This window comes from Alosa sapidissima, chromosome 1, assembly GCF_018492685.1.
Source record: "Alosa sapidissima isolate fAloSap1 chromosome 1, fAloSap1.pri, whole genome shotgun sequence".
NCBI classification, from domain to species: Eukaryota; Metazoa; Chordata; class Actinopteri; order Clupeiformes; family Clupeidae; genus Alosa; species Alosa sapidissima.
The window spans coordinates 10,968,753-10,985,121 of NC_055957.1; the positions used below are offsets into that span (position 1 = coordinate 10,968,753).

At 41.7% G+C, this 16,369-nt stretch overlaps 1 protein-coding gene across 2 annotated transcripts in view; it reads left to right on the forward strand.

Moving 5' to 3' along the window:
• Window positions 1-1,140: 1,140 nt before the first annotated feature.
• The window catches only part of LOC121704283 (dipeptidyl aminopeptidase-like protein 6), a 118,513-nt gene continuing 103,284 nt past the window's right edge, over window positions 1,141-16,369 (forward strand). Inside the window, exons 1-3 of one of the 2 annotated variants that reach the window (XM_042084757.1) lie at window positions 1,141-1,200; window positions 1,546-1,722; window positions 1,842-1,908. In XM_042084757.1, coding sequence (XP_041940691.1) covers window positions 1,852-1,908 — 57 coding nt within the window. In that variant the 5' untranslated portion in view covers window positions 1,141-1,200; window positions 1,546-1,722; window positions 1,842-1,851. Of the gene's footprint in view, window positions 1,201-1,507; window positions 1,723-1,841; window positions 1,909-16,369 lie in introns of those variants that run through there. The other variant, XM_042084758.1, reaches the window with a different exon arrangement.

Here is a 16,369-nt window from a genome sequence, read left to right on the forward strand (position 1 = left end):
CACTGGTCACAAATTGTGTCCATGACACAGATGATCTTCAGACCAATCAATTAGTGTTCTGATTTGTAAAGGTGTTTAATTTCGATTGAGCAACCTGTTGATGTGTTTGCATTGAAAATAAAATTCTACTTCCTGGTCATACTTTGGAAGGCTGCTAGGCCCCAACATTGCTGCTTGCAGCTATATTTTAAGAGTGGTTTCGTCCTTGACTTTGCTTGAGAAACCAAATGCAAGGGCAGAAAAGGTGCCTGATGCACAATTAACACAGACAAACGTAATGAATGCAATTCCTGATGTCTGTAATTAATTATGAAAGCACAGGTTTTCGCCGCCTTTCAGCTGACACCTAGGTTAAAGCTTCAGAAGCACCTTTGCACACAGTAAAACAGTTATGCCCACTAATGCTTGCCATAATGTTTTACAGTCACTCCATAAAAAGCACGACTAATCCAGTGAGTTGAATATGAAATAAAACCCTTGAAAGTATTTACAAACTGCAGATGTACCAAGCATTAGATTTTATTTCACCATCACATGGACAAGGATTTGATAGGATGCACTCAAATTTTGCCAAAATTCTAGTGCAGGGTATTTATACTCTAGTTTACAAGCAAGTCACAAGATCCAGTTCTGTTGAGTGAGAAAGTGAGAGAGGAAATGGATGGTGAATGGGTCATATTAGACGTCGAATGGGCTTTTCTGTCCATGCCGTGACTTCCCAATGGAGGTGGCATCCTCCCTAAGTGTAGTGCTTGTATGAAACACATCCACCAGTGGCACAGCATGGCCTACTTACAGGTTCTTCTAGCCCTAAACCAGTCCCACTGCTTAAACCCCTACTGAGATCCTGTAATGCTCATTTTATTTCACTAATTAACATATCTCTTGCAAAACTGCTTCATTTTCACGTCTCTTTTCCTTTCTTGCTCCCACCAATTAAGGCAGAAGGAATCTATTATTGGGGAAAGAGCCATGGGACATGGCACTGCACTGCAGCGAGGTTTTTAACCTCCAAAAGCTGCTGTCACAAATTATAACCATACTTCAATCAGAGAATGTATTGTAGGCGGGATAGACACCTTGGACTCAACAATATTCAATAAACTCGGACACGGGTCGACTAGCAAATATTCTGATGAGTGCCACAGAATCCTTTCAAGAAAGAACGTTCATGATTTTGCTGCTGCTATACAACACAATGTGAGTTAAATCTTGGCTAAAGGTGAGCTGCATTCTATCTCCATACAACAACAGGGAATGCGTTCACAGACAAGGCTACCATTCAGACTCAACAAACCAGTTAACATTGGAATAACACCGAATGCATCTGTGGGAGATAAGACATCATTTCGGTGGCGTAAGCTAAATTAATTGCGCGTTAGAAGGAATTATTTTTGTCTCTGATCGTTTTGCTCACTTCCTTCGGAAAACTAGCACACTGCAGTCGAATGGGTGGGTGGGCGGTGCATTGGGTATTTTGATGTATCTTCACGGAAACTAACCCACCGTCAACACAGTGGGGTTTTAACGTAATTTTTTATACAGTGTACAATGCTCGGGTGTGTGAATTCTGAGGAGTACCAGGAGTGAGCTACCAAAAGTCGCCAAAATTGGTTTGACGAAACGAGTGTGGAACGAGCTGAACTTGTGACCGCAAGTCGGAAACTTCAGAAAAGAGCGCCGCGCCATCAGGAACAGAGTGGATTAGAAAAGCGCGCTAAGGTAATATTTGCATTGACACAATGTGTCCCTATATAAATTACATTACTAGAAAACATATTTGTCGACATGCTGCATTTTAATCTGTCGACATGCATGCATTTTAATGCGCTGTGCCGCAGGGAACGAGACATGAACTCATCAGCAGGCGCAGGTAACTACAGAAGAGGCTCAGTCAAAGGAGAGAAGGTAGGCGCATTTTAAACTTCTGTCCCATCAGATAGCTTACATGGTCTGAAGTAGGCTACCCCTGGGCAATCTATGGAAATACGAATCTCTCGAAAATATTCGATCTGGTTCGAATGAATGATATAATTCCTGAATGTTTAATCATTATTCTTGAAACATTCGTGGAATCACAGAGTATCACCAAAGACTGAATATCATGCTTTAGTGAGATGGTGCAGTTAACCTGTCTGTTTTTGAACTAGATTTGGCCAACACGCCTTACCTGTTTACGGAATGGTAGATGTAGATGTGGGACAACTGTAGTATTCGTTCCGTTTTCTGCCTTTCTGTCCAAACCTATATATTTTTTTATGAATAGGCCTTTTAACAACGCCCTACACGTGATTGAATATTTCCAAAGCCATAACAACAGAAGAAAGAGTGTTAACACAGTCCTAAATATTTCCCCTTTGATGTGCACACCATGCCTCAGTGCGGTCCCCATAACCTCTTTCCAGCCGTGTCAAGCTGGATCGTATCTCCCTGTTTGCCCATGTTAAAAGCCAAAAGCGTCTCTTTCCGCTACATTTAGTTTCACAATGATGGACCCAGGTGTGAGACTGAATTATAGGCTACTGCACCTAGGTACCAAGGATGAGACATGAAACGAATGTTCCATGTAATCCACAACACATGTCACATGTAAAGCACAAATGCATGATGATGTGATGAGTACAATCAGTGACACAAGAAGTAGGCTACTAAATGCAATCCTAGGCCTACTTCTTAAACATATCATGGTGATATGCAGCCTACATTCACAAGGGTTTAGATTCAGAGTGTGTTTGAATTATATGTGACTAAGGAAGAAGGAATGTTACCTTAATGACTTACTTTCAAATTATCTGCAAAGATGATAGGCCTACTTGTGATAAGGATAATAACATAGGTGGATATTTACCTGATTGTCTATTTTGGTTTTGAGCTCCTGGGACTTGCTGAAATCGTAGGAATAGGAACTCCAAACAGGGTTAGAGTCAGAGGACCATTAATTACATGCCAGTGTAGCATGCAGGCTAAAACACACACACACACACACACACACACACACACACCACACACACACCACACACACACTCACACACTCACACAAGTGAGAATGTAGGGATGAAGGGATAAAACCTGAAATGAAGAGCTTAGATGATGAATTAACAGAAATAACACCCATATTGGAAAGCTTTATCATAAGGCCTATTGGGACCACTCTCATGTCTGCTATGTGGAAGACCATATTGTCATATTTGTCATGAGAGATCCCTCAGACATAGAACTCTCTGGGTAATCCCTGACCTCTGTCATTGAGTCAGTCAGTGGGAATTGCACACAAGAAGACTTACAGAAAAGAGAAATGTCTCAGTCACAGCCCTCAAGATGAGGTTAGCGACAAGCTTTTTTTTAAGCATACTGTACACTAATGGAATTGCTTTAAGGTGGTGTATAGATTCCAGCCACAGTGGACTCCATTGTCTACAAACATCTCATGTGGACTCCAGACTGTGAGAGGGATGGTGGGGTGCTGCGATGGCATTAGGAGAGAATCTCTATGACAAAGAGCACTCCTGATAATCCCTCACCTCTGATACACAAAATACATGTGTGATGCATCAGTCCGACATGTTCATCACTCAGAGATGTGTTCCGTAGCTTTTGCCTCTGAGGGTTACAGTAATGGTATTCTCCAAAAAAATGCATTCCCGATCTCCACCACCAGAGGTCATGAGAGGCCCATGTGAACATAGTCTAGTGCAGTGTTTCTCAAACTGTTTCAGACCAAGGACCACTTAATCAATAAAAAAAGCCTCACGGACCACCTAGCTAAAAAAAATAGAATAAATTAGACCTACTTCAATAGTAAATTACACAATAGGCCTACTCACTGAACCACTTTGACTGTATTATTGTGTCAGAGAATTCATAGGATTTAAACTGGCATGGCTTACATAGGCAGTGTTGCAGAAATGTTTGGATTTACATACAAGTTGGTTCAATATTGCAAACAACTCATCTATATTAAATTTTAACACGTCTGCTCGCGGACCACTTGGGCTAGCTTGCGGACCACCAGTGGTCCCCGGACCACACTTTGAGAAACACTGGTCTAGTGAAGTAGTTTCAATTCTTTATCAATTAAATAATTCAAACTTTTCAAAACTACACTTTCTAACACTCTAGAACATGTCTGCGGTAAGGATTATAATCATGTCCGGTTTAATTAATTGTTATTTTTCATATTCAGTTGGATTTTGTTATATTCCAGTCCACACAAGGACTACAAATGGTTATTTAAGGATACAAGGATACAAGGAAGTTTATTGTCACATGCATATAGTTACTGGAAGTAAGAAATGCAGTGGAATTATGTCTGGTGTCAGCCTATTTGTGCAAAGTGGGGGGGTAAAAAGTGCAGTAGTAGATTAAGTGGCAAGGGCTGCATAAGAAAGGTGGGGGAGGATTGGAATTGGGGGGGGGGGGGGCACCAACAAGGAGCACCCAAGAGCAACAGGGGCAAGGAAAAACTCCCTTACCAAGGAAGAAACCTTGGGCAGATCCACGGCTCAAGGGGCTAACCCAACTGCCAGGGGTCTTGGTGTGTGTGTTGGGGGGATGACAGGGGAGATGTGATAGTGTGCTGTGTATGTGGGGAGAGGGCAGTGTGCAATATGTGTGTTGGAGAAGCTTCCTCATGAGACAATGTGCTGTGTATTGGGGGGGGGGGCAGTGTGCTGTAAGTATGTTGGGGATGTGTGTTGGAGAAGCTTCCTGATGAAATAATGTGCTGTGTATGTAGGGGAGAGGGGGGGGGGGGCAGTGTACTGCAAGTATGGTGAAGGGACTTTTACTATTGCAAGCAGAGTACTGTATGTATGATGTATGTGAGTGATGAAGATGTGTGTGTGTGGGCGGGAGGGGAGTGTAGCAGTGACTGTGTGTGTGTGTAGTGTGCATGTGGGTAGGTGGGGGCAGTGTGCTGTAAGTATGTAGAGGATGTGTGTTGGAGAAGATCCTGAAGACAATGTGCTGTGTATGTGTGTGGGGGGGGGGGCAGTGTGCAACAAGTAGAGGAGGCTTACTGTAGCAAGCAGTGTGCTGTATGTATGTGAGGTGATGACAGTGATGATGTAAGTGTGTGTGTTTTTTGTGTGTGTGTTGGGGATGGGGGGTGGGGGGGGGCAGAAGGCTAGGCAATCAAGGACATGGGTAGATGGAGGAGAAATCAAAAATAATAAATAAAAAGTTCTATGGAGATGTGCAAAAGTTGGAGAAAGTCAGATATGTGTGTGTGTGTGTGTGTGTGTGCGTGTGTGTTTTGACGTGTGATGAAATAAGAAAATGAATAAAGGTCTATAGCATAGGGTGAGGGATGTAAAAGTGCTAAAAGTCTTGTAGGTGTGTGTGTGTGTGGGAGGGGGGGGTCATGAGTGCTGAGGAGTGAATGAGTGCAAAGTCAGTATAGTGTGAGTTCAGAGTTGGGAAATGTTTGAGAGTGCTGAAGAGTGAATGTGTGCAAAGTCAGTATAGTGTGAGTTCACAGTTCGGATGGCCTGGGGATAAAAACTTCTCCTGAGTCTCTCAGTTCTGGCTTTGTGACTACATAGGCGTCTTCTTGATTTCAGCGGTAGGAATAATCAATTGTTAGGATGAGAAGAGTCCTTCAGAATCTTTTGGGCTCTTAGGAGTACTCTTCTGGAATAGATATCTTGTAGAGCAGGGAGTTGAGTTCTTATAGTACGTTCAGCTGAGCGCACTACTCTCTGCAGAGTACTACAATCTCTAACTGTGGAGTTCCCATACCAGGTGATGATGCTACCAGTTAGAACACTCTCAACCGCTGAAGTGTAGAAGGCCTTCATGATGGATGTAGAAACTTTGAATTTCCTTAGCTGATGAAGGAAGTAGAGTCGTTGTCTGGACTTCTTCAGAACATATTGAGTGTTAACAGTCCATGTTAGGTCTTCAGTAATGTGGACACCAAGGTATTTAAAACTTTTGACTCTCTCTACAGGTTGCCCGCTGATCATTAGTGGGGTGTAACTGTAGTTCTGCTGCTGCCTTCTGTAATCCACTACCATTTCCTTGGTTTTATTGATATTCAGTGTCAAGCTGTTAGATTGACACCACTGTGCCACATCATCAACCTGATCCAAGTAGAGCTGTTCATTGTTGTTACTAATCAGGCCCAAGATCACTGTGTCATCTACAAACTTGATGATGGAGGGATGACTACTGTTGGCTTTGCAGTCATGTGTGTAGATGTTGTACAGCAGTGGACTCAAAACACAGCCTTGGGGAGCACCAGTGCTGATGGTTAATGAGTCAGATGTCAGACCCCCCACTCTAACCACTTGTGAACGGTTGGTGAGGAAGTCAAATATTCAGTGACACAGGGTGGTGTTTAGTCCTAAGGCCTTCATCTTTGTGACCAAGGTGAGAGGTACTATCGTGTTGAATGCTGAACTAAAGTCAATGAACAGCATCCTCACATAATTCCCATTCCCCTCCTCCAGGTGAGTTAAGGTGGTGTGCATGAGGTTTGAGATGGCATCCTCTGTAGACCTGTTGGCTCTGTAAGCAAATTGGAGGGGGTCGAAGGAGGCAGGGAGGGATGAGCAGATAATGTTTTTCACAAGCTTCTCAAAACACTTCATCACTGTAGACGTCAGGGCTACTGGGCGGTAGTCATTCAGACATGATGGACTTTTGTTTTTCGGTACTGGAACAATAACAGACTGCTTGAGGCAAGTAGGAACTGTCTCTTGAGCCAATGATGTGTTAAAGATATAAGTGAACACAGGAGCTAACTGAGCAGCGCAGGATTTCAAAACCCTGTTAGAAATTCCATCCGGTCCAGCAGCTTTTCTACAATTAACCCTCCTAAAGGCATTGCTCACATCGACCTCAGAGACACAGAAAGGTGCTTCCTCATTTGCTTCACATACTGCAGCTAGTGCAAGATAGTCTGTGTTTTTCATGTCAAAGCGAGCATAAAAAGCATTAAGTTCATCAGGGAGGGCTTTACTCACATTCATCATAGGAGGGGACTTTCTTTCAAAGCCAGTGATGGTTCGGAGTCCTTTCCACACTCGTGCTGGATCACCCTCCAAGAAATCAGCTTCAACTCTGTCTCTATAGCGCCGCTTAGCATCTTTAATAGCTCTACGTAAACTATAAGATGCTGCTTTGTAATCAGTCATATCCCCTGAAATAAGCCCAGCATTATAAGTCATGGTGCGTGTCTTTAATGCCGTTCTCACTTCTCTATCCACCCTGGCCCTGGGTTAACTTGGAGGAGTCTTGAACAGTCTGGTCTCCCTCCATTACTGTTTGGAAGGAATGCATGTGCTGCTGTTACTGTTGTTTCTATGCCTTGATTACACATCATTGTAGTCATTAAGCCATGTGTTCCATGCAATTATCATATGGTTGAAATATTGATTGCACATTTTACCATAAAACCTAATGTTGCTAATGTATAACCTAATGTGAAATCTATAACTGTAAAACCTTTCAGGCTATTCGTCATTCTTCCTCATCCAAACATACTACTATTCTATAAACCCTTTCATCAATAAAAACAAAAACAATGCTTGAACGTTCTATTTGGGCCCCAATCTACTTCCTCTGCATTAAGATAACATATGGAATGTTAAAAAGGAAGTCTTGTGGGGCCAACTATGATGCTGATAATGGAACTCTTTTGAAAGGGTCCATAAGCATGAACAAAACAGAATACTGAACCAAAACCATATAAACGGAACACAACTTTTTGGGCCTCCTGACCAGTGGTTATGTGTGGAGGATGAAGAGTAAAGAATAGCCTGAAAGGTGCACCATGTTTAAAGTGAATCATGGCCATGGCCAGGTGATGCTCTAAGCCTATTTAGCTTCCTCTGGCACTGACAATCAGCTGCATATAAAGGGGTTGGTACAGTCATTCAAATATTTGGACATCCAACATCATACTGTCCATAGAAACCAATAGAAATGTAAGGTGAGTAAACTTGAGTCAATTGTCCATTAATATGGACTGAGATTTCTCAGGAATGCTTTCACAGCTGACGTCTGACTACCCTTAACCTTAGCACTGGATTTTAACAATGAAAAGTGTGCTTTTATCAGTGCAAAAGACACTTTTGTGAAGGGTGACAAGAATTTTGACTGTCAGTTTGACAGTATTCACTTCCCGCAGCATTTTGGTGATATTTTGTGTTGAATTTGGGGAAAACAATTGTTGTTTCAGTTGTGTTGAACTGTTGAAATGGTCCTGGTTTGTTTATTTTCTCAGAAAAACTGCAAAAGTGTTTGTATTTTGCTTAAAAACCAACATTTCTAAAGGGATGACAAGACTTTTGTCAGGGATTGTATATATATTGAACTTTACTGAATTTATATTATTGCTGTAATTGTCTTAGGGTCACCTTAAATATAATTATATTATTCTAGCTTAAATTGACTGGATACATAGCTTTAAAAATAGAGGTCATTAGTTTCCTCAAATATTTTGAGTTAGTTTGACTGTTTACAGTACTGTATTTTGTTTAGAAAACATATTTTGTTACTGGATTCCGCCAATCACTATGGCTGTGCTCAAAATATCAATATAGCGATATATTGTGATGTACCCTTGTATCAAAATGTATCAAAAGAGGCTGCTGTATCGGAATATGACAACTAAAACTATTTTAGTTAAGATTTGAAACAGAAAATTAAAATTGCATTTCACTTTTAAAATCTCTGTGGCCCTCAATTGAAGTATTAGTAAGTTGCATGATCCTTAAGGCCCTTCCAATCACATTTTCAATGATAGAAATATATCTAAATAATAGTATTAAGTGTACAGGCAGCATTGCTTGCCCCACACAGCAAGTAATAAAAGCACACACATTGTGTATTTCAGTTGGCTTATTAGCTAGTTTGATTTGTATTGAGAAAAAATGAGCATCGAACCAAATACGCACCATGCCAATCTCTAGGTATGGTGAAGGGTATGTGATGATGTGGGGCTATTTTAATTCCAAAGGCCAAGGGAACTTTATCAGGATGCATAGTATCCTGGATCCATGACATAACTGGCCTTTAAAAAAAAAAAAATCTCCCTGCCTTTATGGAAATTTAACATAGGGGTATGTATACTTATGGACCCAGTATTTTAATGAAGAACATTTATTTATTTACGACACATTATTCATTCACAAAGAAAATTGGTGTCCTTAAAGGTTGGAGTTTTCCTCATTTTGTTAATTAAGGCATTAAAGGGACACCAGGCAACGTTTTTGTGTTAATTACTCATCTTCGTAAGTCGGTATATGGTTAAATGACTCATTACAGGGCGAATGAAGACTCTCTCGCCCGCCCCTACTGCCTGTAGGAAGAATATCCCGCTTGCAAGTTCAGTGTATCGTACCCGCCGACCGAAGCAGGATCAGTTTACAGCACAGCGGTAGGCTAACGAAACACTAGATTGTTGCAAACGTGTGTATAATGGCAGAGCCGGCGAAGAAGCAGCGAAAACCCTTTACGGAAGACGCAAAGAAAAGGAAAAGAGCTTCAGACCGAGCGAGGGGGAGTTTTGTAGAGAAAAAGCATCAGGCTTTCCTGGTGTCCCTTTAAGCTGAATTTCCAAAAGATGAGTTTTTATTCCTCTTTTTATTCAAATTGATCAATACTTATGCAACCCACTGTATACTGTATGTATATTTGCATAGTTTATGAATGAAGACTTACCTCAGCCTAGGAGTGTTGGAGTGTAGAAAAAACTGCACACACATGCCCTCTGCTGGTACGAGATGTGAGTGAGGGAAGTCTAGATAGATAGATAGATAGATAGATAGATAGATACTTTATTGATCCCCAAGGGGAAATTCAAGATGGAATTCAAGTCTCAGTCCATTACGGCCACATATCTGGGAATGCTTGGATAAATCTGACAAAAGCTTAACACTTAAAAATATGTGCTGGAGATGTTTTGCAATCCTGTAATGCATATGGTGATTTAATTTTCATTGTTCATCTTTAAAGAAAAGTGAACATTATTAGGCAGTCAATTTGTTTGATCATTTAAAACCGCACCTCTGGACAACAGCTAGGTTTATGGTCATGATGCTGACACAGAACCCACAGCATGGACATACTCTTTATTATTCAAAATGAGGTTCCATCTACACCATCGCCTTAGACAGGACAAAGAATGAAAAACGGTGTCTGTTGCTCAATAAATCGTTGCGTATTCTCACCGCTGAGTAAGTGATGTCCACTGTGGAACCAGGTTGCTGTGTGTTTTGGTGTTAGTTTGATGCTGATATTGGCCAGACACATATAAGTGGTGGACACAAGTGCACACAGACTCGATACTTTTGCACTTCTGTGCTGTTAGAGTTAAATATTCCGACCTTGTTTCATATCTTGTGTGGAATTTTCCACATTTAAGCCACAATAACTGTCATTTCCTGTCATTTTGATATGCCAAGCCATGACTGTGCAGAGTCTTTCAAAAAAGATGAGATTCCTCAAGGTACATAAATTGAATGTATTTTATGGATGGTTGCGCCATTCATACTTGGCATGCCAAGGTTTGTTAGTGCAGAATCTTTCTAGCCATTCATGTGGTAAAATGGCTGGAGACTTGGTTTGACCATTATTCTGACAGCATGTCCATATTTAAAGAGCTTTTCTATTGATACATAGCCAGTGAACATTGGTGTGGAGATGTGTGGGTGGTGTGTCTGGTGAGCAATGTGAAAGCTCAACACTACATAATATACTGTATTAGCCTAAGGGGTAGCTATAATGGTGTGACGGATACTGCTGTCATTCTGTTGTTAATTTTGTCAGACTTTTCACATAAACCCAGCTTTTAAATAATATTTTTTTATTATGTCCTGGTTCTCAGACTGCAGAACCCTGACTGAAGCTCCCCCATCTGGACTGGAGCTCCTTTGAGCTGATGCATCCACTAGAGAGTTGGTTGCTGGCTAGATATCCACTAGAGAGTCAACTTGGAATGGTTACCTATGGTGCATTAAAATAGACTCTGTTTGGGACATCCACGCAGTCATTTCACCTCTAGGAACAGAAAATGTCACAGTTTGGATTGACAAGTAACAGCCTTCAAGTATAATACAGACTTGTAAATGCTGCCAATGCCACCTATAATTGATGTTTTTACATTTAAATTGTTAACTTCACAGGTTATAACAAAAATATTTCATGACTGTCTAATTAAATGGTGAAACATCAAGCATCCATAATTTATCACCTGTGTTTAATATGCCTCAACAAAACAACACAGAGACACACACACACACACACAGAGTGCACACACCTACTCAGAGTTTGTGAACTCTTAAACTTTACAAATTAAGAACTTAAAGTTGCCTATGCACTTTTCTGTGAGGAGTGTCTCCCTCCCACCCCATCCCTTGTCCGGTCCTCGAGCCCAGTGAGGTGCTATATTAGCTCAGGGCTTGGCACCGGCACCGCACTGGGACTGATCGTCAACATTTGTTATTTTTATGCCTGTCTGTCTGGCCCTAACCAGATGCGTCTCATTTATGAAGCACACATTAATCCAGCTCCAGCTTCTCTGCTTTGGTGAATTTATCCCTTCCCGTAAGTTTGGACAGCATCATTTACGCCTTCTCAGATCTTGTTTTTACTTAACCAGTGATTTAAAGCCTTTTCTTCATGAGGTTACCATCTTAATATCAAACTAGCCTATGCCCTTGAGGCAAACTGATTTAAAGGTGTTTTGCAGATACTGACCCTGTGATTGCTGCTGACAGTTTCCTTTTGTTGTGAAAACAAAAAAGTGTGTTGTTAGATTGAGCCATGTTAACAAAATGTCAGTTGTTTCTATGTTTTGCAGCAGAATAGGTGATGCAAACACAACAGATGTTTTACCTTCCTATTGGAACCAAATTAGTCTAGTCTGATGGTACCTGGGGTAAAATCACTTGCTTTTGATTGCCAATATAAATTAGTGTTGAGACAGCGTAAAGTTGGAAGCCCAACACAGCTCTTTCCCCACAGCTTTCAGCATGTTCATGTATTGCCTGGCTGGGCCACAGCCTCTCCCTAGGCTGTAAACAATATTGATGTGACCTGTCCAGGATTAGTTGGACTGAGCCATTCTCAGGTGTTAAAGGCAGTCCTTCTGCTCCCTGGTCAGTTCCTAATCACCTCGCATGTTGCTATTACAAGGCGACGATGGGCTCATCCTTCCCAAACTGTCGGTCACTCACCACCTGAGAGGCCAGCCGCCCACACCGTCACTAAAGTGGTCATGTAATGGGGCGCTGGTCGAGCGTAACTCAGCTTATGTGGCAGTGGCAGGTAGCCTTCATGGCTCTGCGGGGGAAATAAGTGGCTGAAAGGGAGCTTGTGGCCTCTGTCCATCTGCCTGGAATCGATGGCATTCATCAGCGTAGTCAGGGTCGTGGCCGCTGCCATGGTCAGATACCCATTCAGCCTCGTCCCGCTGGGGGGGAAAAAAACACCACAACCACCATAGTCTGCTTACATTGCCCAGCATAAGCCCCTTGTTTTTGGAATGCACCTGTTCCTGGATCAGTCTGCTTTCCCCTGGTCGACAGCTTCACCAATATAATCAATGCATTAAAAAATGAATTAGACACAAGGGGAGATGAAACTAGAAAAACAAGGAATATGCTCTATTTACTAGGTTGCACAGAGGCAAATGGGCCTTTCCCTCCCTTGGCTTGCTCCTTCGCTAGGCTTGTGTTGATGTGGATGCGGTTTTAATTTGTGGTGGCTGCGTGTGGCATTGCAAGAGTTGTGTGATTTAATGTGTTGTTGTGGCCGAACTAGCGCTGTTCATCTTGCTCTGCGTCATGGCTAACAGCTCAGCTACAGGGCTTGGTTGGCTGAATATTAGCAAACTCAGCAGACCAAATGAGAGAATGATGAATCCTGTTCCACAGTGTTGAGGTATACTTCATTGTCCAGCGAATTATTTAGAAATGCCTATGTGAAACTCCATTTGTGCTTCAGCTTTGGATTTATTTTATGGTGACATTAAAGCTACTCAATATTACTTAATTCCCAAGCCTTTGATTGAGCTACATCATTGAAATGCCTTTTGACCATACATATGTACAGCATATATAACCTGGAAAACAGAGAGATAAACATGCACATTCAAAAGAACACAACTTTCCGCATTTAAGTATACATGCCATTCCACTCCACTGAAAACATTTTTTTTCCCCGTCCAGTTTTAACTCTTTTATTTAATATGATTCACCAAAGGAATTGCAGCCATGCTAAATTGCCTATGAAAAGCCAGACAGATTTATGAAAAGCCAGACAGATTTTTGAAAAAGAGTGAAAGCCGCGTGCGACGTGCGTGCAGCTTGTCTCCCTCTGAGTGCCTGCACATGCAGATAACCCAGGCTGGGCCCAGCGCGTGGCCACGGCTCCTTAAACAGATCCTAATGGAGGGAGGTAAAGAGCCCCAGCTCTCTCCATATTTCACCCTTTATGAGAGGCAGTAAAGGCCCAAGCCTGTTAGGGGTGCAGCCGCCAGGGGAATGGAATGAAAAGTCAAACCTCAACCATGAAATATGGATTCTGACCTTTCATTCTTTATTATGACCGCCGCTAGCTAAGCTAGCGAAACAGTCATATAATGATTGTCAAAGTTTTTTTTTTTTTTTTTTTTTTCCCGTCATCTACTTCCTGAATTTTTGGTCCCGGAACACCGAACCACCGGGGCACATGAAATTTGGTGGGTATGTAGCCCCACTAGACTTTTACGGAAAAAAATTGTTTTGTCCCTGGGGGCCACCCCCCCCCCCCCCCCGTGCTGGGTAACTACCTGAACCGTGGCACTGAGGATGAAGAATCTTTTATGGTATGTTGGTCTCAAGGGCCCACATCAACCTGGCCCATAATCACTCATTTGTGATTTGCACCCCCCCGGTAAAAAATGAAAATGCAATATCATTCTGCTTTAATCGCCCCTATCTTCAGTTAAGATGTTCAGAACTGCACCAAATTTTATGTGTATGATTGACCTGGCATTCTCTGGGGGTATGCCAAGTTTCGTAGAATTTCATCCATGGGGGGGTCTAAAAAAATGTAGGTTATGTGTACATTTAGTGACTGTACACTCATTGGCCTGTAGATGGCGGTGCATATACACATGCACACACACACAGGTACGCACATACTGTCGGTATTAGAATGGCCGATACATAATTACAAATTCAGTAGGATTAAAAGAAAGCCAAATATTCATCATCATCATCATGGTTGCATTTCCAGTATTGGCGATAAGTAGTCGTTTGTCCACTAGATGGCGCATCGTTGCAGTGAGACGTAATTTTGTTGGAAGTTAAAAGTGGGTTGGAAAAACAATGGACGCTTCCTACAAGGACTGTAGTTTACCGCAGAGAACGTCTAATAAGGATAGGATGATGTTCACATGAAATTTAATTCCCATTTCTTCTTGAAGGCGAAATAAATCTGAGAATGTTTATCGGACATGTTTGGTTTTTACTGCAGGTACGTTAATCTTATAATATCAATAAGGACCTAGGTACAATAATGTTACCGTTAGCGTTGGTTGAGTGATGGAGGCCAATTTGATTGCATTTGTAGAAAACTATAAATGCGGTTATACCAAGCAAATTGATAGCAGCACTGTAATTGTATCTTTCGACTGTCATTTGTTGCAAGTGCTACAAAAATCATTCTGTGCAATGGAAGAATTACCAACGTTACACCGGTCTGATACAGTTTTGCCTATACATCAGTCAGACAGTGAATTTTGGTTTACTAAATTAGCATAATGCGGTAACAATTATCATTTCAATTCTACCTGAAATCTGCTCACTGCAAACGTTATAATGCAGACCCAAGCAGCAGCACAGCCTTGAAAGACGCACAATTTGAATTTGATCAGTGCGGCGCTGGTTCTTTACTCGCTAACTTGATTGGCTGGATGACCGTTCAATCAAATCGATAGATAGATAGATAGATAGATAGATAGATACTTTATTGATCCCCAGGGGAAATTCAAGTTCAAACAGACCTATTTGTGTCTCTGTGTTTGCGGTAGATACGGTTCCAACTCTTTACGGGAGCGTTTATTTCCATATTTTACTTTCATTTTAATCTGACAAAAAGTGTGGGGGATAGAATCGTGTTCCAGCAAAAGTGTGTACGTTATAACACCCACATCCCCCACGCTTGCTACGCGCCTGGTGTGAAGTATCCAAACAATGACACCTTCATTTCATTATGACTGCTTTAGCAACACACCTTAGGCCTAGTCCACACGTACCAAACCGATCTTTTTTTCCTCCTTCTTCCCTGGAACCGCATCAAGAATATTTGCATCCAAACGGATCCATCTCAACACGACTCAACACGTTACTTCATACCCCAGGCCTATAGGTGGTTCTTTACAGAAATTGACCAAAACTTGCGCTTTACAAACAGACACAATAGGCTATGACGAAATGACTAGTGCAAGGAAACCAGAATTGTTTGTGTGGACTGATGGTGAACTGTCAACTGTAAAACTAATAAACTTTATTTTACTGTTTGAAGGGTGCAGTCCCGTCCTTTATTTGGCTAACGCAGGTAGGCCTACTAATCACCTTTACTTTCTTTGGTTGTAGGATAGTCCATGATTCACATTAGTTTTGGCTACCGCAATTAGGCTACTAAACGCAAGGCTTACCCAAGTTCTAGGCTATTCTGTCGCATTTATAATATTGCTATAAAACCTTCGTTAGTAAAAGTCAATACTTTTGCCTGCATCAAATCGCGCATTTGCATTCAGTGTGCTACCATCGGCTTAACGTGAGTTCTAAGCGTCTTTGTATGCTTATATCTGATTTCACTCGACTGTGAATGCATGTATATATGTTGTAAGACATGTAAAATAAATGAATGACACTGGCACTACGCACAAATTAATGTAGCCTAAACTTACACCGCACTTTCCTAATAACTTAAGTTCTCTCGCGTCACTGACAGTAGCTAGAATGCATAAAAAAACAATCGTAGGTAATGTCATGTATAAAAACTAGTATTGTTAGGCAATACTATAAGTGCAAGTCCAGGGCAGCTGAGGTGTGGCGATGACATCATCGATACGCAAGCAGGATGTGCGGTTTCGCTGTCTAAACGAATTCAAACGGGTTTTATAACAATGCTACAACTTCTTTGGCTATTCTACAATCTATTCACCTTTTCAGCGCCAGTAGGCTACTTACTGTGCAGCCGCACACACACACACACAGGCATGCCAAACAAGCATACACAAAAGTTTCAAGAGTGGGGGATGGAGTAAATGATGGAGACAAATTGATTAGTGGGATTTATTTTCACGGAAAGGATGTACAGGACTGAGCGGCGGTCATATTTTGTACCGCTATGCGGTACATCTAGTTTT